At 34.5% G+C, this 22,530-nt stretch overlaps 1 protein-coding gene across 2 annotated transcripts in view; it reads left to right on the top strand.

Annotated features, from left to right (window-relative positions):
• Positions 1-22,530, top strand: part of PPP2R2A (protein phosphatase 2 regulatory subunit Balpha) — an 81,601-nt gene that overhangs the window by 50,807 nt on the left and 8,264 nt on the right. For both annotated transcript variants that reach the window (XM_046656387.1, XM_046656388.1), the window contains exons 3-6: positions 740-837; positions 14,197-14,362; positions 20,284-20,396; positions 21,336-21,513. In XM_046656387.1, the coding sequence (XP_046512343.1) occupies positions 740-837; positions 14,197-14,362; positions 20,284-20,396; positions 21,336-21,513 (555 nt within the window). The remainder of the gene's footprint in view (positions 1-739; positions 838-14,196; positions 14,363-20,283; positions 20,397-21,335; positions 21,514-22,530) is intronic.

Genomic DNA, 22,530 nt, shown 5'->3' with positions numbered 1-22,530 from the left:
GAATTGTACAGTGTAATTGCTTCATCTTAATGCCCAATTCTGTAACTTAGGTTTTTTTCTTAGGAAAATGGCTCTGGTGTCAAAAAGCAAGGAAAAAACCCCCGATAACTTTATTTGAACTTGACTGTGAAGTTAGCACCGACTTTGGGTGTAGCATGACTGATTCTAGTACTCCCTGCAGTGTTTGGGAGCCACAAGAAGAGCTGTGCATATTGAAGGTGCATAGCACAAAACGTTTCTGGTATAAATGTGTTCTATTTGCAAATTTTTGTTTGACTTTATTAATTTGAATTTATTTATGACTTAAAATTTCTTCTGAAATTATTTTTACATTTAATAAATTTTCCCTGTTTCAGCTATATCTGCCTTAATTTTATAAACCATATTTGGATTTGTGTAAAGAACCTTATCAGAAGTATATAAGAAAGAAGATTAGCAAGATAATTGTTCTTGTTTAATGATGCTATCATAGAATGTTTCACAAATTGTTAATTTCTTTACATTCATGAATTTAGTGAAATATTAATATAAACCACTAATATTTATTGTTTGTTGTGTTCCTATTTGTTAAAGTAGTTTCATATTGATTTATTCTGGGGATAATTAGTTTTTAGTGAACCAAAGTATTCATGAAATAAATATAGGCTTAGAATGTGTTTGGAAAAACATGTTAAATTCTTAAACTGTAGTTAGTTGGGAAAGAAAAACTGATATCTTCGTTTTTGTTTCAATTATACAGCAGATATAATTTCTACAGTAGAGTTTAATCATTCTGGAGAATTACTAGCAACAGGAGATAAAGGTGGTAGAGTCGTCATCTTTCAACAGGAGCAGGAGGTAAGCATTTAAAGTTTAATATCTAAATTTCAGTTTGCTTTTGGGACTGGAGCTTGTGTTGCACTGGAGAATCTCATCAGAGGATGTTGGCATTTTTTTTTAAAAAGAAGTGTCTTTGTCAAGCAGAATATCCAATGTGGAGATAGCTCTGGTTCTCTTAGCTTTGTGCGTATGTACGTGTGTGTGTGGTTTTGATTTAAAAACATAATGCTTTAATTGTAAAAATATTTGGCTAGAGAAAGGGGTGGGAAGTGGTGGAATAATTCAAGATTTTAATTTTTTTTGAAGCCTTGGCCCTCCTCAGTTTTTTCTCTTAAAACTCCATATAGCAAAATTGCTTTGACCTCTTCTCAATGCTTAGTATACTTTGTGTAATTGGGGGTGGGAGGCTAGTTTAAAGAAATTCTAATCAATTATTTTTACGTCAGTTCATACTAATACTGTTACTGTGATTTAAATACAAAGGTTTTAAATGACAGTTGCATGTATAAGCGTGTAATGTAATTTATAACCTTTTAAAAATTGTTTCCTTTTCTCTTTGAAGAAAGGAATTTCTCATTACAGTATCTGTGATTAAAGTGGGTTTTGTTTTGTTTTGAGTACAAGTTAGGCACACTTCTAAATCCGATTGACAAGATTTCTCACTAAATTTTATGCTAAACAAAATTTGTCACACTAGAATTTTCCCTTGCTCTCTCCCACTGTTTGAGGATCAAAGTTAAACCTTTAAAATAATTTGTTTTGAAACATCCTGCCCCTGTCTATTTATAATATATTCAGAAAGTTAAAAGTAATGTGGATAAATTGCAGGGTTTTACAAATAGATATCTGAATCATAACACAGTTAGGTTTTAAAGGATTGTGAAATTCCTTAAATAAGCAAAGAATCTAGTAATAATACTACTACTTTGCACTTCTATAGCGCCTTTGACCTGAGGATCTCAAAGTGCTTTACAAACACTAATGAATTAATCCTCACAACACCCCAGTGAGGTAGGTAATTTAATTTTAAAAGAAATGATTAATAGTGTCTGATTAGAAGATGCACAAACACTAAATATGTCTCCTTTTATTTATTTATTTATTTATTTTGGTTGGAAGAAGATATGAAAATAAGAGTCAAGCTTTTCTTGACAGAGAATGTTCTTGTGGGAAGGGGGGACAAAATCAGTTTTCTTTTCCTGTTTTTAAGCTTCTAAAAACTTGACCATAAGAATATTGAAATACTTAAGAGTTGAAATGGAACCTTACAGATCATACAATTTCCCTTTCTTTACAGAGAAAGTCAAGATGTTAAGATCACTTGATTACTTAGTGACAGAACCAAGAACTAGAACCCAGAACTTCTGACATGTCATCTTTCAGTGTTCTTTGATGCCTTTCCTATTAGATAACCAAAATGTGAATGTTAATTTTGTTATTCAGAATTTAGAACTGGCTTTCCCATAGGCACTCTCTGCTCTTGAATGTATTTTTTTTTACTGAAAGTTAATGGCTTTCTACACTTTGCTTTTGTTTTAAAGAAAGGTGTTTGGAGAAAAATATTCAAAATTAATTTTGCTTCCTAATCAGTTCCATCTTGAAGTATATAATACATGGGCTTACATTGAGGGTTTCTAAGAGAGTTTACATTTTTACTGAGGGCTTTATATTATTTTAAAACATAAGTTGTCAAAAGCTGATTGAGTCATATTTTGCTTGACAGTGAGGTCATTTTCACCTTTTGTAGTTGGTGGTTTGTTCTTCAGTCAAAATCAAACGTGAAAAAAGACTCATTTAATGGAGGAGATGTTTGCTTTAATAGGGGGTCGATAAATGTAGTCAAAGAAATAGTTTAGTATTTTCCTAAAGGCTGTCAGTAATATATTAAATTGGAATTAAAAGTCTAACGTGGAGTTACTGAAACTGCTCAGACATTTTACTTATATTGGAAAATAAGGCCAAAAAATTTAAAGAATAATCATTTTCTGTGATGCTTTTCTGAAGAGTCTACTGAAGATTCTAAAGTGCTATTACTGACTTTTTGAGAAGGGCCACTGGTAGAAAAAAAGGACTTCCTTTTTCATGCATCTGTCATTCTTAACTGCATTTAAGAATTCAAGACAGAGATTCATTATCTAGAACCTCAGATTAGTAGTGTGTCTTTTGAGAATTACTTAGTGTAAATATCAATGTACTTTTTAAGTGATAGATTAAATAATGATGATCATAATAATTGACTTTTCCCTCCAAAACTTGATCTTGTTGTAGTAGTTTGGCACATTTTACCTAATTTATTTTCCACATTTTCAAGCCCTGTCTTATACTGGACCTTCTAATGTAGTGCTATCTTCAGGAAAATCAGTGTCTACATCATTGATTATAGTACCTTACACTTAGAGGCACCTGTATTTCAGTGCCTAACATGCTTATATTAGATTTTAAGAATTCACTTCTATACATCTGTAAAATAGTGTTACAGTTTGAAAAGTGGAAGAGAACTTAGAGATGATCTTTTCCTAGTTTTTAGATAATCCCCGGAAAAGTTGATATAACAAGGTTATATTGCTTAGTTTAATAGCAAAGCTTTGGCATTAGAACTTGGATCTCTGAATTTTAGGCCAGCTGCTTCTAACAAATACAGCTATTATCCATACGTTCCAGGGTACACTGGTGCCTGTCCAGCAGGCATTTCTTAGTCTCAAATAATGATGCCAGCTCTGTTTGCACACACGATGTGCATTTGCACTGTTGTAGCATTATTCTCTCACTCAGTGGCAGGTTTCCTTGCTGAACTTCGCCTGCCTGGAGACCAAAATATTTCCACTCACTCTTTTTATTATCTGTAATTAAAAAGAAAAGGTCATACAGAAGCAGCAGTGAATGTGGCACATCAACCTTGCCATCTTAAAAACCACCTTTTTGTCTCGCTTCTTACCCTTCATTCATGGCAGATCTCCTTCCTGTCCTCCTAACGGGAACCTCTTGCTGCCTGTCCATCTACTCCGCAGTCAGAGAAACTGATTCATTCAGTTCAAATATATTTCAGCCTGGTGACCTTGTAACATTTTTTGCTGTCATTTAATAGTTTTTTGGTTTTTTTCCCCTCCCCAAAACCCTAGTACATAGTTGTACTTCCTAGTTGTAAGTCTTTCTGGTTCTTCTGTGTGAGCCACTGCCACAGCATGGCTACTGACAGACGAGTGGTATGGTTCCACGCCTGGGAGCGGAACCTGGACCACTGAAGCGGAGTGTGCCAAACTTTAACCACCAGGCCATCAGGGCTGGCCCTAATAGTATTTTTATGACTAATATGTTTGAATAGTTTTTTATTTGATAGAATCTCTGATAGAAGCAGCGCATATAGGGAAATTGAGGCATAAGGGTAAAGTGATTTCCATGAGGTATCACACCCATCACGTGGTCAGTAAGGGTCCAAAACTTTGATATCTAATCCAGTGTTGTGTAAAGCATGTCCTAAAATAGGTGACCATCGTACTAACTTATTTTCACACCTTATCTATAATAGCTTTTGACAACAAAGTAAATGGTGGGATATGGTCTTCTTGATAATGAAGTTATTAATACAGTTTTTCTTGAAAGATTCTAAGGAACTTTTAGAGTAGGTGGTGTTCTGTAGATTTTAGGGGATCTTTAGTTATTTCTATGGGTGCTCAAATTAGGTGACTCCAGTTGTTTAAGAAGCTGGTTTCGTGTTGACTTTGGATTGCTCAGACCTTGAGTTTTCTCTCAGGCTTTCTGATGTGCATGATAAGCTAAAGGAGAGTGGTTTTTTAAGGGAGAATTAAGGAGAAGTTGAGAAGGGAAGTTGTTCCTTTTTTCATTTCTTTCCAGATCATTGTACAGCCTTTGTTTTCTGTTTTCTAGGACTGCTGGAACTTTCTAGGATATCTTTCTCATTTTTTGTTCTTTATGTGGTATTCCCCAAACTCTTTAACGGGATATAGAAGAAACCTTAGAAAGCATGCTTATCACAGAATCACATGCTTATCAGTTACCTACTCATTTTGAGGTTCCAACTCATTAAAGTAGTATATTTTCCGGAAGTGGTGTATCATTTAAAATACCTTTGCTGATTGCCGAGCATGTCAGTATGAATGTCACTAACAGCTGTTAGACGAGATAGGATTCCTTTAAATGTTAGTTTTCTTAAGGCCAGAAATTAGATCTTTAAAGTATGTTTTTGACATATTAAAGTAAAATAATTTTCTCATTTTAACTGTTGCTGAGAAATTTGAATTAACGACATTTCTTATGTTGTCCAGAAAATTCCCAACAAAGAAACAGATCCAAACCTGTGAAACTAATAATACCCAGTAATTTTAGAATTTACTTACTTTTTTCTTCACGTCATCTTTTCCCAAATCTCACACATAAAATGCTGCTTCATTGTATTCTTATCATAGGTTATTTAATTAAAAATTACTTATTAAAATTCATCATACTCATTGTAGACAATTTAGGATATATGGACAAGGGGCAAAGAAAGCACCTGTAATTACACCAAACAAAAACAGGCATTTCTGGTGTATATCAAAGGCCTATCTTTCTACAATGAGATTATAATATATTTAGGGTTGTATAATTTTTTTTCCTCACATACTGTGTTCTAAATCATCTTTAATCATTACATGATACTCCGTTAAGGAGCTGTGCTGAAGTTTCTTTATAAAGTAGTCTTTCTTGTTAGATACCTAGATTGTTTAGTTCTTGTTTTCTGTCTTTTATTTTTATTTGCTATCATAAAAGACATTGAAAACGTTGTAGTTGAATCTTTGAAGCACTTATTATTTCCTTAGAGTGTTTCTAGAAGGAAAATAGCTGGATCAAAGGGTATGTACATTTTAAGGCTTACATTCCCAGACGCCTTCCAGAAAATTTTACCAAGTCATATACTTCAACCAAAAGTTTCGAGACTGCCCCTTTCCCCTTGAGTTGTTGGTATTTTTTTCCCTCTTTTAAATACAGTGAAACAAGAAATAAAAGTGACAAACTGGTAGTTGAAAAGATATTTTACTGGGTTTTAGTTATCCTTTACCTCCTAATACTCCCAATAATTAAAATTGTTTGCTCTATGCCCTATTTTTCGAATGGGGTATTTATTGAATTGATTTGTATTGGCCGTGTATTGTGAGGGCATCAGTTCTTTCTCATGAGACAGTATGTATTTCAGTTTTGTAGATTGGCTGCATTTAAGTTTTGTTTACTTTTTTGTTTATTTTTGTTGATTTTTCTGCCCCTAAATTATTTAAACATTTACCCATACTTTGTTTCCATTTGAATTCATTATCTAGTTGGAATTTATTACCTTAAATTATGTGATACACAGATCTTTCCTTTTTTTACCTCCCTTACCACTCCCAAATTGCCAGGCAGATTATTACATTATTTATTGAAAATTTTTCTACACTGATTTTAATAAATGCACCTTTATCAGACAGAACATTGTTTTATGGAGTTGCAGCTAGACTTCACTGTATTTTAGTTTTTTAATGCCTTAAGGATGTTGATCTACTGATCTTTTCTATTCTGTATTGTGATTGAGCTGTGTAGATAGGTTTTGAAATGTTTTGAAATTGGGTTCTTTCTCAAATATCTTTTTAGGCTCTTTGAAAGTAAACACTTAATCAGAATAAAGGTGATTGTAGGTTTCCTAATTTGAAGCTTTAGTTATTAAGGAGGATTTGACTTGCGGCCTTGCAAAGTCAAATTTTCTAGCGAACTTCACCTTATAGTCAAATTATGAGAGAGAGAGAGAGAGAGTGTATGTGTGTGTGTGTGTGTGTTTCTGGCTTGTTAGGATATTACCAGTGGATAAGACTTTAAAGATCATCTGGTTCAGTCTTTATCTTCTTTGTCACTTTTCCGGCTGAGACACAGAGAAGAGACTGAAATTAGGCTCCTTGAATTAATTCCAGGCCGTTGTGTGTTAGCTGCGTCCTGCTGTCTCTAAATGGCGTAATGTGGATTCCCTGGACTTGGTCCCTCTCCGGAATGGAAACTAATATTTGAACATTGCTCACTTTCTCATTTAATTCTTAAAAATGCCCTGTCACTTCAGAAGTAAGAGGGGGTAAAGTCTATTTGACATATGAGGAAGTCGAGGTCCAGAGGATTGTCATACATTATGAACCTGCAAGGTAAAAATAGACAATTAGAAAAAATCTTCTCTTTCTTTCCTCCTTTTTTTTTCGTTTTAAATCTCAAGTAGGCTCATCTGCTAAATCTTGTATGAGAAAGAAACCAACTCCTTAAAGGTCTAAGTTGAATTCCTATTTGAGAGAAACATGGATCAGAGAGCATTGAGATCTACCTTCTTTTTCAGTGATGTATAACGGGAAGAAGGCTGTGGTCTGAGGAGGCAAAGTTTGTGTGTGTGGGTTTTTGTTCTTCCTTTAAGCAGCATGCAAAACCTTCAGTAAATAAGCATTCATCCTATGTAACTTCATCCCTTATTCTAAAGCATGGTTTAGAACTAAGACATTTTAGCTATTTAGATGATCTGGATAGCACATTAACAATTTTAGATTTTATGACATGTTAAAGTATTATATTAATTATAACTTATAAATCTCCTTTAAATTTTATTCAGATACTATAGGCAAAGAATAATACTTGATTTGATTTTCTAATTGTGTTAGCCTTTCTCTCTCCTCCACTATCTTATAGTTTTGTGTCTAGGAAACTTTGACTGATGTTCTTCTAAATTGTGTTTTGCTTACTATAGTACATAATAGGCGCTCAGTGGATGAGCATTAGCTTAGTATTGAATATAATTTAATAAGATCCCCCAAACTCTTGAAGTACTCACTGCTACCGTCATCATTTGTGATCAGTTTAGGAAAGTTTGAAATTTTTTTTTCTGCTTACATCATTGGTTGTGCTGTATTTTGCTTTGTTCTGGAAAGTTCCCTTGTTTGCTAAGTGCATTGATAGTGGTTTGTTATCAGATATGAATTGATTTTGTTTTGTACGTTTCTGTCGCTGTCCCTGAATGGCCACTTCACAAGACTCTAAAACTCTTTAAACTACTTTGAAATATAAAATAAACGATTGCCTATAACAAATGTAAGATTAAAGGAACGTTAATAAACAGTAAGTTTTAGTAGTGTTCTGTTTGGGGGCTGAAAAAAATATCCATTCTCTTTTATGTGAAATGAATGTAATAAAATATACTTAAAGTTTTCTGAAAGTTTTAATGTTTTTTTCAAGGAGCAAAGTAAATGTTTTCTAATTTCATTTAAGAAAGAAGGAAATTAGTAAGAGCACAATGCACAGTGATATTTTCTCAGGTTGAAATATTGCCCCTCAGTCCGGGAAGTGAAGAGCCTGTTGTTGGAACCATTGAGTGGAAAGGTGTGTGTGTGTGGTCGGAAGAACATTATCCAGTCTGTTTTTATAACTTAAGTGACAAAGTTTAATAAACATGTAGCTTGTGGAATCTGCAGAAGATAGTAGCAGGAAGCATTGCACATAAGTTAATATGGTTAAGAAACATTGATCTGCTATATGAATTTAATTGGCTCTGTAATGTTTCATAATTTATTTGACCTGATGGACATTTAGGTTGTTGGTGCATTAACTTGTTTATACATCTTTGCATACATTGTTTTTCATTAGGTTATACTTTGAAGTGGAATTGTTGAGTATCTACATTTTTTAAGGCTTTCAATGAGTATTGACAAATTATCCTCCACAAAAGCTGTATAAAGTTCTTCCAGTATATATGACTGTCCCTATTCCCATCATTGAGACAATGGTCGTTTTCATGGTTTTTTATTCTTCACCAGTTTAAGGGCAAAACATTCCTTAATTTTGATTACCAATGATGATAAGCAGTCATACATATGTTTACTGACCGTTTTTTATGTCAATTTTTGACCTTTGTCATCTTTCAAGAGAGGGTGTTAATATTTTTCCTAGTGATTTTTAAGGACATTGTATACATGAAAGATAGTAACCTGTTGTTTTAAGATACGCTTTTCTCCCCACTATACTTTTGTCAACCTTTAAATATTTTACTTCTTACCTAGTCAGATCTGTCAACCTTTCTTTGCTCTTTGCTTTGATTTTTCTGAAGCACCTTTTCACTTCAAAATTATGTAGAAATTCACCATTGTACTTTATTTTGCTGCTTTTATTTATTTACTTTTGAACATTTAACTATTCCCTCTGCAGTTTACTTTTCTGTAAGAAGTGAAGTTTCAGTTCTCTTCCCAAATGGTTGGCTTTAACACCATTGGATTTTACTGTTGTCCTCTGTTTTGGTTTGTTCCAGCCCTGGGGGTGTGCTTGAGTTCATGATATGTTACTATTCTAGGTCATGGCCCTTCTTTAAGCAAACACACATGTGCACATAGGTGTACAGGCACGCATACGTTTTCCTTTTTGTTCCCATGATGTGTCTCATTCACCTCTCCCTGCAAAGATAACCATTTGAATGTGTTCTTGTAATATGTATTTTGTTTTTTATTTAATTGTGGCAGAATATCATATAACTCAACCCCCCAGCAGTTTTCAAGTGTACATTACAGTATTGCCAACCACATACACATTGTTGTGCACAGCTCCCTAGAACTCCCCGATGCTACATGACTAAAACTGTATACCCACTGAACAACTGGCTACCTTCTTCCTCCCCGTAGCCCCTGGCAGCCGCCATTCTACTGTCTGTTTCTCTGCGCGTGACTACTTCACATGCCTCATGTAAGTGGAGTCATGCAATATTTGTCTTTCTGTGACTGGCTTATTTCACTTAGCATAATGCCCTCAAGGCTCATTCATGTAGCATGTAACTGGAGTTTCTTCTTTTTAAGGCTGAATAATATTCCTGTGTGTGTGTGTGTGTGTGTGTGTGTGTGTGTTTGTGTACCACATTTTCTTTATTCATTTATCCATCAATGGATATTTAGGTCACTTCTACCTCTTGACAATTGTGATAGCCTTTTTGAGATCCTGTTTTTAGTTCTTTAGTGTTTATACCCAGAAGTGGGATTGCTGGATCATATGGTAGTTCTGTTTTTAATTTTTTTTGAAGAACCTCCATACTGTTTTCAAAGCAGCTGTACCATTTGTGAGCTGTATTTTTTAAAACTTTATGTAGAAAAGTGCACAAAACATTGGTGGATTAACATGCAGCAGACATCTAGGTCAAGAAACAGAACTTCTCCCCCTTCCCTAAACCCTTCTCATTCCCCTTCCAGTCCTAATTTCTCCTTCCTCCCCTTGTTAGCCTCTTACAAGCCTGTCCTCGGACACTTAGCTTGGCCTGTAGTTTTAGAACTTGTTATAAATGGAAGGATACTGTAAGTATTTTGTGCCTGGCCTTTTTGCTCAGTATTATGTTTGTGCAGATATAATTTGCTGATTTTCATTGCTATATAATGTTTTTTTGTATTACTATACCACAATTTGTCTGTTATATTTTAGATGCAGACCTTTGGTTGTTTCAGTTTGTGGTTATTAATAATGCTGCTGTGAACATTCTGGTGATCATGTTTTTTGGTGCACATAGTCATGTGTGAAATTATTGTGTCATGGGGTAGGCATTCAGTTTCAGTAGACATCACAGTAAAAAGTGATTTCTGCCAATTTTATTCTCATGAACAATATATGAAAATTCTGGCTGTTCCTATTGTTGGTCTTTTTAAAATTTCAAACATTTTGTTGGAGGTTATGAGTATATCTTAATTGTGGTTTTAATTTGTACTAACACTGAGGTTGAGCATTTTTAAATGCGTTTATTGGCCATTTGGATATCATCTTTTGTGAAGTGCCTACTAAAATCTCTTTCACATGTTTTCTACTGAGTTGTCTGTCATTTTTCTTGTTGATTTGTAGGCTTGCTTTACACGTTTTGAGTATGAACCCTTTGTCAGTTATATTTGTTAAAAGTATCTTCCATTCTACAACTTGCCTTTTCATTTTTCCGAGTGGTATATTTTGACAAACAGATTATTAATATAAATGCAATACAATTTATCATTTGTTTCCCTTAGGCTTATTGCTTTTTCTGTCCTCTGTAAGAAATATCAGGAAGATATATATTCCTGTTATCTTTTAGAACTTCACTGTCTAGTGTGGTAACCACTAGCTCCATGTGGCAATTTAAATTTTAATTAATTAAAATTTAATTCAAAGTTTACTTCCTTAGTCACAGTAGCCACATGTCAAGTGCTTAATAACCACATGTGGCTGGTGGCTACCATATGGAAAAGCACAGATAAATAGTATTTTCATCAGTGCAGAAAGCTCTGTCAGACTGTGTTGGCCTAGAACCTAATTATTGAACATTCACATTTATATTTCTGATTCACTTGCAATCAATTTATATGTGTGGTTTGAGGTAGTAGGGGTCAAGGTTAGTTTTTTACATATGAATGGCCACTTTATCAAAAAACATTTAGTGAAAAGACCATCCTTGTGCAGCAAGGCAGCTTTTGTCATAATTCAGGCCTGTTTCTGGGCCACCTGTTGTATTCCATTGATAGATTTTCAGTCCTCTTGCCAGTACCACACTGTCTTCTTTACTTTGCTTTAAATTCTGATCGTGATAATAGTATTCTTTATATATTTATGAATTCTGTTTTGTCTATGTTGAAAATGGTAATTTTGTTTTTGTGTACTGTTTTTTAAATGTATGTGAAGAATACTCTTGTCTTGCATCTCATTATGTCCTACTTTTTTTTCCACTAAGAGCTATGTTTTCAAGATTTTTCTGTCTTGCTATGTGTGCATTTAACCCATTCCTTGTAATTTCTGCACCAAACTCTGTCCACCAGTTTAACTCCAATCTCCCATTACCATACCAGCACCACCTTTTATTCATTGTTTTTACTGTTATTATTGTTCATTTAGAAAATCTATATTGAATGCCTGTTATATGTTAGGCATTATTACAGGTAGGGGTAAAGCACTTGTAAATTTATTATAGAAAATTTTACACAGGTAGATTGTATGGTTAAGTAAAGAGATTCTCTCTTAGTGATCATAATGGCAAGCTAGGGGAAAAAAGAGGGAGGTGCAAATAGCTGTGCAAGAAAACCCAAATATGAGGCATTGTAGAATGTATCACAATTCTCTACGATTGTAGAAGAGTTTTTAAAACAAAAACATTCTTTTATGCATTCTTGTTCAAGTGGCACAGTGTTGAAGCCATGGGATTATGTTTCCTTTTCTTCTTATCTGCTCACTGTACTTAGTTCATGTGGAGAACGGTGCTGTCATGATCATTGTAAGGTAAACACCTCTCCCCAAGTTTTAGGGAAAATCCCACTGCTGGCTGAGGGCCCAGCTCTCTGCAGTCCACTAAGTCACTTTCCACTCATGCATCTGTTACACGGCCTCTTCCATGTTACTGCTGCTGCTGTCTTTGCTCTTACTCTTTGTTCTTGTCAATTTGTCTTTAAAAATTGTTTTAATGTAATTTTAGTGGATTTCAAGAGAGAGTAGGTACTAATACATGAGCCCAGCCTTGCATCTTTAACTTTCTAGACGTAACTTTCTTCTTCTGTGATATATATATTTTCCTGTTGCAGAGAAACACTGCTTCTTGTGATCTGTTGAGACTGCCAAACATCTCCATGATTTTGCTTCTGGATCATTAATAAATCACGTTTAAACCCATGTAGTTATTGAGTTTTTAGGTTGATGTTCTTTTTTTGTTTTAGAAAATATTTTTATATGTATGTGCTTTTCTTTACTCATCATTAAATAGCATGACCCATATAGGCCCAGTTTTTGCATATAGAATGGTGTGTGCTTGCCCTTGACTCTTTCTATTGCTTACTTGAATTTTATGGACCTTGACCAGTTTCTGCTTTTGACTGAAGTTTCACATACACAAGTTACTTAAAGATAGAGATTCTCTGTTAGTAAATTTGTCTCTCTCTCTAAGATCTAATGTACACAGTGCTGTAATTTCTTGCTTTAAAACCTAGCATTCATATTAAAAATTTAATTGCTGCTTATCTTGGTTTTCTTGGAGAATGTAACACTTTTGAGATTAAGTAATTTTAGGTGGAAGATTTATGGAATTTCTTCCAAAGTGGTATTAGTATATACATATGTAATGGATTAGGTTATCTAATTTGATGTGAGTATGGCAATGAGACGAAGGTTCTGAGTTTGTTACCCCTTCTGTATCCCCAGTGTGGAGTATATTCTGTGGTATGTTCTGCATTCTTAATGTTGGCAAATCCACTCAATAATAATTGATATTGCTATCAGAGGGTCCAAATAGAACAGTGTAACAATGAATGATCAATTCAGATAATCAGGCTACTGGAAAAAACAACTCAAAACATGCTTTCAAGATACTCAGTAAGATTTTCTTTTTATATGGAGAATAATAACTAATGGGCTATTTTATTATCAAGTAATCTTAAACATTTCATTTGATAATTCACTTTTACTTAAAATAGTGGACTATCAACAATACCTTTCATTTAAACTTTTTCCATAGGTTCTTCTTTGAACTAGACTTTGAATATTTTTGGTGGAAAGGTTTTTAATCATGTAATGATAGGTTAAAAGATGAATTTCTGACCATGGGTTATAATTCTCATTTTTGCTAAAGTATTAGTGTTAACTGAAGAAGTTAACAAGTAGTCTCTTTATCCAATAGCTTAAGCTATATTCACTCACACTAATACTAAAAGAAAGAAATCAGTGGTGTGTGCTAGTCTCATAATATAAGAAAGCTGATTTAAGGAGGGTAAGCACTTGTTGATGGGGTTCTGGAGTGAGGTTTGCTGGGTAGTGCTGAGTGTGGGCTTAATGAGTAACAGTGGTCTTGGGGTGGGGGGCTGAGGTCATATGTTGCCATCACATTTATTAGAGCTCTTCTCTTAAAGAGTTTCTCGGCACTGAAATGACCTAAAGGCAGGCATCGGAAGGGAAAGCAGGAGGACAAGACATCATATTAAATAACTGACTGAGAATTGACACTAAAGTGGGCAGAGAAAGAAGGTGTGCCTCAGCCAGCTGTTTCTGACAAGCTTTTCTTATTTAATGTTTACTTTTTAGATAAGCTCCCTTCTTATGGATGCTCAGATTTATTTTTATCAGTATGCTTCTATATTATTTAATATATAATGGTAATCAGATTGATCTATATTTTAGTGTCACTTTACTCTTGAATTGGTCTTAATTATTAGGCTTTAGTTAGCATCTCCTTTTTTTATTTTAAGCTTTCTTATTTATTGCTTGAAAGCTTTTCAGTATGAAAAACAGTATAATTATATATAAGATGCAAGTTATAAATTAACTGAAATTTGCAAGGTCTGTTGGAATTAATTACGTTTGTCTGTTTCGAAATATTTCTCAACAATGGTCCAAATATTTTTGTTTCCATTTTAGAACAAAATCCAGTCTCATAGCAGAGGAGAATATAATGTTTACAGCACCTTTCAGAGCCATGAACCAGAGTTTGACTACTTGAAAAGTTTAGAAATAGAAGAAAAGATCAACAAAATTAGGTGGTTACCCCAGAAAAATGCTGCTCAGTTTTTATTGTCTACCAATGGTAAGTGTTAACTTTTCTTTTCTTGTGCCCACTTGTATGCACATCCTGTAGGGTACTTTTCCCTTATCAAAGCTTATTAGTTAAGAGATCTCTGCAAATAGACATTTGGAAATATTTCTTCCCCATACGGGATGTAAACTCTTCCTTTTTGTCTTCCTTTTTTTATTCGGTTTTTTGAATTCTGTGAAGGAGATTTCAGGCGTCAGTTTACTTTCAGCACACACGCAATTCGTAGTGAAAAGAATGGGCTTTACTATTGGATTTGAGTCAGATCCTGTTCTGCCACTTCTCAGCTTCTGTAACCTTGCGCAGGTTGCTAACACTGAGTCGAGTTTTTGTCATCTGCAAACTGGAGATGGTAATATCTATGTTATAGTATTGTTATCAGTATTAAATGTGCTAACTCCTAGTGTACATAATGAGCACCCAGTAAATGTTGATTTCCTTTTATCCTCCTTTTTAAGTATGTCTAAACTCTCCAAAGAGTATTTCAAACTGTAAATACTAAATACTCTGTCAAAGGATGGTGTCCATTTAGGACTCTTCTTACTTGATGCTCATCCAGCAAAGATACAAACTGGAGTTGACATATTGCCCTCTTCCCAACAAGCCTCGTGGCTGAAAGAAGATTTTTCATATTATACTGTTTCGGCTTGCTCAGAAAATTAAGGAATTAAGTGAGGGTTGGAATTGTGTAATGACTACCGGAATTCAAAGTCCTTTATGACAGGTTAAGAATTGGGTAATTTTTTTTTGTTGTAAGTTTTTTTCCATGTGAGTTGCTGTGACTTGGTTTCTTCTTGGGGACTTAGGTCTGAAGAGAGTCATTAGAGTGATTGAGGGATACTTCCAGGTTCTGGATAGCCATAGTCTGTAAACATTTAGATTAAAACTCTCTTGAGGCTGGCACAAGGATTAGGGAAAACCTCTCATATTTTCTCATCCCCTCACTATTAATAAAATCATATTTTAGCACCTAGACTTTACCGTTCTTGACGATTTAAAGAATGTAAACTCAAGTGACTTCTGGGGCGACATGGTGGAAAAATGCCATTTTCCACACAAAGGAGTGCCCCCTTCATCCAGTTTAGGCCTCATTGCCCACTTTATCGAGTGCTTGGAAGTACATTCCACAAAACGACGCCACTAGCTGACACCATAAATGTTTGCCTCCTCTCAGGTGCCCATTTTTCTGATTGTCAAAGCTCTCACCAACTAACCCATTGAAATAGTACCCTCTGCTCCCTCTCTTTTCACATAAACTGCATTCCCCTTGCTTCTCCTTATTAAAAGAAAGAGAAATAGAAATATCGGTTTAAAGCCTGTAACTCAACAACATCGTAGATGGAGGAACTGTGTTGACTTATGTTATGTGTTGGCCTCTAATCTTGCTTCAGTTTTAATTTGTATAGTAAACTAAACTACTTCAAATAGCATTTCACATACTACTATTTTCTTTGACATGAAATAATACGTAATTATACCGTTTGTATATTTTCTGCTTTTGGAAGTAAATGTCCCAAGGAAGTATGTTATACATTTCATTTCATGTATTGGAGTATTTGTCCCTAATAATTTTGACAGTTCACTTCTTATAGGCTAAGTCATTTTGCTTTTTATAAAAGGGAATTTTAAAAACACAGGCTGAAATAGAATAGTAATAATGAAATTCTACATACCCAGCGATTCTCAGTTGGTAGCCAGTTCTTTTCCAGGGACTTCTCCTTCCACTCCTTTCCAGTATTATTTGGAAGCAAATCCCATTTCAATTCACTTATGGATTAAATCTTAAATATCTTTTGCTTCTCAGTTTATGTCCATGTGTGTCTTCCATGCAGGCTTCCATGTGCTCTTCTGTGGTTTGAAATAAGCAAGGCAACATATAACCAGACGAGCCTTTCTAGATGCTGAAAACTACACAGGCTCAGTGGAGGTAGAGACCTCTGAGAATTCCCGTGCTTGGGTCAGGGATTTAGGGATCTGTAGTTCTTTTCTGTAGACAGAATCAACATTGTCTTCCAAATATATTTACTATGTAAATTTGAAAAATAATTGATTAATAATACAAATTATTTTAAAGGGCACTGCACAGTGCATTGTAGGTTTTTGTCTTTTTGTTGTTCTTGTTAATGAATACTAAATAAAATACAACTATTTGAGGGCTGCGTTGTTTTTTTCTGCCAAAAATAGAGTCCAGTGTGAAAGGATAGAACAGGTATGGGGATTTTATAAACTACTGTGTCTCTGTGTGGTGGGATACGAAAAAGGATGGAAGAGTGAACTTGAACTATATCTGAAAAGCTTTATACTTTAAAAGGAAAGAAGGCAATTACGGGACAATGTCAATATCTGTTAAATCTGAATAGTATTTTATATTATTTTGTATAGTCTTCTCTCTGAGATATAGCATAATAATACCTCCTCCCCCCAAATGTAAAGGGTCTTTATACTCATAAAAAAAGATTATGAGTATAAATAATCTGGAGATTATTTACACTCCTACTATGGGAGAATGGTAGAAAAATAGGACCAAACATTCCAGCTTTAATTATCCAAAATTGATCTTATTTTTGGTTTTGCATGATCATCATAAACTGTTCAGTGTTTCCCATATTGTTTTCACTTAACTTCATAGTCACCTTCTTATAACACAAGTTCATTTCCTGTTTCTTCAAGTGGTTTTATTCTCTCTCTTTAATCTTCTTTTGCGTTTCTCTGCATTCTCCTTGATTCCTCCACATTGCAAAAACATCCAGCTCTCACCTGTTAACCATCGACAAAGTTCAGTTGTAGATAGGTTGTGTTTTAACAGCTTGTTACTAAGAAGCTTTTTGGGTTTTATATAAAGCTTCATTCCCACAAAGGAAACTTGGTAGCATGGTTTTCCCTGTCCCAACCCTCTGCTTGTGGCAAGAGGAACAACTGGAACTTTTGGACTTCTGGAACACTTCTTTAGTTATTAGTGTTGACAATACAGGGAATCACCATAGAGCAGTAGTAATTTTTAACCTTTTGGAAGTAGCAGATCTATTTGAGAATCTAATAATCCCCCTCACAGAAAAGTGTGTCTATTCATATAATTTTGCATGCAGTTTTATGGATCTCCACCTATGGGCCAAAAACTCTAGATAAAAAAGTCATGACTCTAGGGTATAAGAATTTTGATTTTTTTTAAAAAAATTATTAAAATACTATTTTATTTCCAACCTGCCTTGTCCTCAAGCACTACGCTGAAATTGTGTAGCACTTCTGTATCCTGTGTTTATACTATTAAAAAGTTTTTTACCTCCTTACAAACTTTGTCACTTTAAAATTTTTGTTTTGAAGTTTAATTTGTTTTAGAAAATAATTACCTAATTTCTCGTGATTGTTTTAAAATAATTTTCTTCCTATAAGACTATTAGGAACCACAAATTAATTTCATCTCATTTGAAAGTTTGATAAGTATACTGTCATTTCTTTATCTGGATCTTTAATAAGGATGATGAATTTGAACAGCCCCATAAGATGATTAAGGGGATTGAGTGGCAGGGGGGAATCAGTTTGTCATCGTCATCATCTTTAGTTTGTAATTTCTCCCAAAACATGGAATTTAGGCTTGATCATTTATATTATAGATTGTATTTAGGACAAGTGGAATAATTCTAAAATATATACTTCTTTACCTAAATTATATAAATATGTATAGACTAAATAGCACATAGAAAACACATGTAATTTAACTATAGTATAACCATAAACAAGATTACATAGAGTTTAGATGAAATACTAGACTACAAGTTAATAAAGTTAACAGTTTTTCTCTGTTTACAGTTCATCTTCACTGAGGGCATCCACAGGGGCATCTACTCTTCTCTACTAGGCAAAGAGAGGCAGCCATGCTAGAGGAGTCCCTGCTGCCTCTCTAATATGGCAGAGTTTTATAAAATGCCTTGATACACTATTTTTTAAATTGTGTTATGCCCATTTGCTTTTGAAAGACCCGTAAGAATACGATACTTTTATATGAATGCAATTTTAGGGTTATAACACAAAGTATTAAATAAACATGCATGAGTCCAGAGTAATATAAATAAATGGTTGAGTGAATAATAAAGTGGGGAGAAGGGATGCTTCTTATTGGAGAGTTCCACGTAATATGTGGATTGATACTCCTCCCTACGGGGAGTGTAACTTAATTATCCCTTTAAGTGAGGACTGGATTTAGTGACTCTCCTCCAAAGAATAATATGGCATGGGGGAAAATAGTAATGGTGCAGTGGAGGATCTTGGCAGATACTGTCTTCCCCTTCACTTAGTGATCAAAGCTAGCAAACATCACCAGGGAAAAGTTAGGTGGTTACCATGTGTACCCTCACTTCATCTCTGGTTGTCTTCCTAAAAACTCATGATCCCAGTTTGATTGTGAGAAAACAGCGGACATAATCAGTTGAGGGACATCCTACAAGACACTACTTCTCAGAACTGTCAGGATGATGAAAAATAAGGAAAGTCTGAGAAATTGTTCAAGTCAGAGAGACTAAGGAGACTTGACAACTAAATGCAGAGTTATTTGGATCCTGAAACAGAAAAGGGATGTTAGTGGAAAATGTGAAATCTGAGTAAAGACTGGAGTTTACGTAATAGTAATGTTTAATGTTATTTTCTTAGTTTTAACAAATGGACCGTGGTTGCATAAGATGTTGACCTTAGAAGAAACTGGGTAAAGGGTATATAGAAACATTCTGTGCTGTCTTTGTAACTTTTTTGTAACTTTAAACTTAATTCCAAAATAAAAGTTTATTTTAAAACATACTATTATATATATATATATATTGTTTTGGAGGAAGATTAGCCCAGAGCTAACTGCTGCCAATCCTCCTCTTTTTGCTGAGGAAGACTGGCCCTGAGCTAACATCCATGCCCGTATTCCTCCACTTTATATGTGGGACGCCTACCACAGCATGGCTTGCCAAACGGTGCCATGTCCGCACCTGGGATCCGAACCGGCGAATCCTGGGCTGCCAAAGCGGAACGTGCACACTTAACCACTGCGCCACTGGGCTGGCCCCAATTTTATATATTTTTGATACCCTAGGAATTTTGTCTTGAAGGACTTGGGGACATATGCTTGTCATCGGTCAATTTATTTATTTATTTCTTGCTTGAGGAAGATTAACCCTGAGCTAACATCTGTGCCAGTCTTCCTCTACTTTGTATGTGGGATGCTGCCACAGCATGGCTGATGAGTGGAGTAGGCCCACACCTGGAACCCGAACCTGAATCCAGGCTGCCAAAGTGGAGTGTGCGGAACATGGACAACTTGGTCACAGGGCTGGCCCCCTTAATCAGTCAATTTTTTTCAGGCCCTGTTACCTTCTTATGAATCCCTCATTCAACAGGGGAAGAGAGAGATTTAAACAGAGGAATCCAGGCCTATGAAGGAATTTGTGGAGTCTTTGATAGGGTTTGCTAATGAAGTATGGGACCAAGGGAGATAGATATTCCTTACTACTTTTATTCTAAATAAAAATTTATTTTTGTTGTTTGTTCTCTTTTAAAAATTAAATATTGAGTGTATATATGTATATGTTTGTATGTATGCGTAGACACACAGTGTTTATATACATATACAGTTTTTCTCCACCTAGCTTTATTGATTTTTAGAGGATAAGGACCTGGCTGTGACTTGATTTTAAGATCACATGGAATTTTATGAGTGCCATTAACATTTAAATTTGTGATTTCTGTAGTATATATGTGTATGTGTTTTTATTCATCGGGTAATGGGAAATTCGTTTTTTATTAAGTCTGATAAGGGACTTTATTCTTGGTATTCTTTCAGGTGAAATATGAAGTAGCATGTTTAAATATGCCTTAAAATAGTTTTATTCAATTAGTATTACTGTTTTTTTGAGGACTTTCTTCATTGTCTCCCCCAGATAAAACAATAAAATTATGGAAAATCAGTGAAAGGGACAAAAGACCAGAAGGGTATAACTTGAAAGAGGAAGATGGAAGATATAGAGACCCTACCACAGTCACGACACTACGAGTGAGTACAGAAGAAAGCTGTTTCTAATTCTGATGAATGGTGTTCTCTATTCATGTTACATAGTCTAGAGCCTGAGCAGAACTTGAATAAGAACAATTACAGTCTGTCCCCTCTTAACAATTCTGTACTTAGATGGCATGTTAAGAATTCCCTTTTTATGGGGCCGGCCCTGTGGCTGAGTGGTTAAGTTCGAGTGTTCCGCTTTGGCGGCCCAGGGTTTTGCCAGTTCGGATCCTGGGTGCAGCCATGGCACCGCTCATCAAGCCATGCTGAGGCGGCGTCCCACATGCCACAACTAGAGGGACCCAGAACTAAAAATATACAACTGTGTACCAGGGGCACTTTGGGGAGAAAAAGGTGAAATCTTTTTAAAAAAAAAAGAACTCCCTTTTTAAATAGACCCTGACTACACTGAGACCTCACTGTGGCCAGAGGCCAAACTAGGACTCAGCACAAGACTGCGTTTTATACTGTGCCACACTCGCTTTTGCTTTCATAGTTTGATTGTCAGCTATTAAAAGGTTAATTTTCAAGATTTTCTTTGGAGATCAAAAAAATAGAAAGAGATCAGATCTTCTGGTTGTAGCTAAAAAATATCAAGAATTAGATGGTCTGGGCCAATTCCCTTTTTAGCCACTTGGATTTAAACTATAAACATTTATTAGCTTTGCACGTGTTTCAAGCGAAAGGAACTAGGAAGAACTGCAAATTCTATTAGTATTTCCATCTGTAATACAAGGTAAATTGTCCAGATTGTTCATTTTCCTTCTTCCCATTTCAGTACTTTAAAGGATCATCTGTTGCTTTTTAAAATTGTCTGTGTCATACTATACTGTTTATATTCTCTCAAAAACTGTAATAATGAAGTGTTCTGAAACTTGTTTTATTGTAAACAATGAACATATTGTAATGACTTTTTTTTGTGTGTGTTGTTGCCAGGTGCCAGTCTTTAGGCCCATGGATCTAATGGTTGAGGCCAGTCCACGAAGAATATTTGCCAATGCTCATACATATCACATCAACTCAATTTCTATTAATAGTGATTACGAAACCTATTTATCTGCAGATGATTTGCGGATTAATCTTTGGCATCTGGAAATTACAGACAGGAGTTTTAGTATCCATTTGGTTTCTCTTTTTTGGTGTTTGGTAAAGAAGGCATGTTGCGCCCATACTAGATTTCTTTTCATCTCTCCTTAGTGTATTCTGATTCCTTTTTTTTATAATGGCTTCTTTTTTTATGCCATTTTTTTCTTGTGTGTGAGTGATGAAACACCAGGGGAAGTGTTTGTTGATAAAGGGCATAATGTGTTGATTTAAAAATTGGATTCTTGAAATTTTAAGGAATTCGTCTATTGTAGTGTCTATGAAAAAAGAAACTTTTTAATAGTTTTTTGTTAAAATAAATTTGTGGACTATTGTTCTTAAAAATGTTTTTAATTATAAAAATATTCTCATTAAGGGAAAAAAATTCATACAAGTCCTGATGCATGATGGTATAAAGGCAATAGAAATACTTCTCCAAACCCCATTTTCATTTTTATATTATCCTGCTGAAATTTTTCTGTGCATATACAAGTGTGTGATATATAAACATATATACCTGGCACACACACAAATACTATATACATACAAATATAGAAATGTATATAAATATATTTGTTTTTAAGTATGTTTTTTAAAAAGTTCTTGATAAATGTTAGTAGTTATTACTACTGTTAATGTATTTCCAAATAGATACCATTTGAAAAATTAACATGGCTATAATTCATATTTTACCAATAGTGTTATAAAAGAGCCTATTACTTTACCGATCTAGTTAGTGAAAAGTCCTTTTTTGTTTGAATTTCCGTTTCTTTGATCATGAGTGGATGTGAGCATTTTTTACATTTATCAACCATTTATATATCTTTTGTTCTTTTCCACTTTTGTCATTGGATTTGTGCATATTTTTCATTTTTATTTATTTTTATTTTTAAAGCACTTTTTTTAACGTTAGGTAAATTAGCTCCATCATTTGTGGTGCAAATAGTTTCCTCTTTTTTGCCCCTTTAAGGATTTTTTGTTTTGTTTCGTTTTGTTTGGAATGTACACTAAGTTCTCTTAATATTTAGTAGGATAAACTTATCAATCT

This window comes from Equus quagga, chromosome 3, assembly GCF_021613505.1.
Source record: "Equus quagga isolate Etosha38 chromosome 3, UCLA_HA_Equagga_1.0, whole genome shotgun sequence".
Classification (NCBI taxonomy): domain Eukaryota; kingdom Metazoa; phylum Chordata; class Mammalia; order Perissodactyla; family Equidae; genus Equus; species Equus quagga.
Note: the sequence above shows the minus strand (reverse complement) of the source record. Positions and strands in the feature narration are given on the sequence as shown.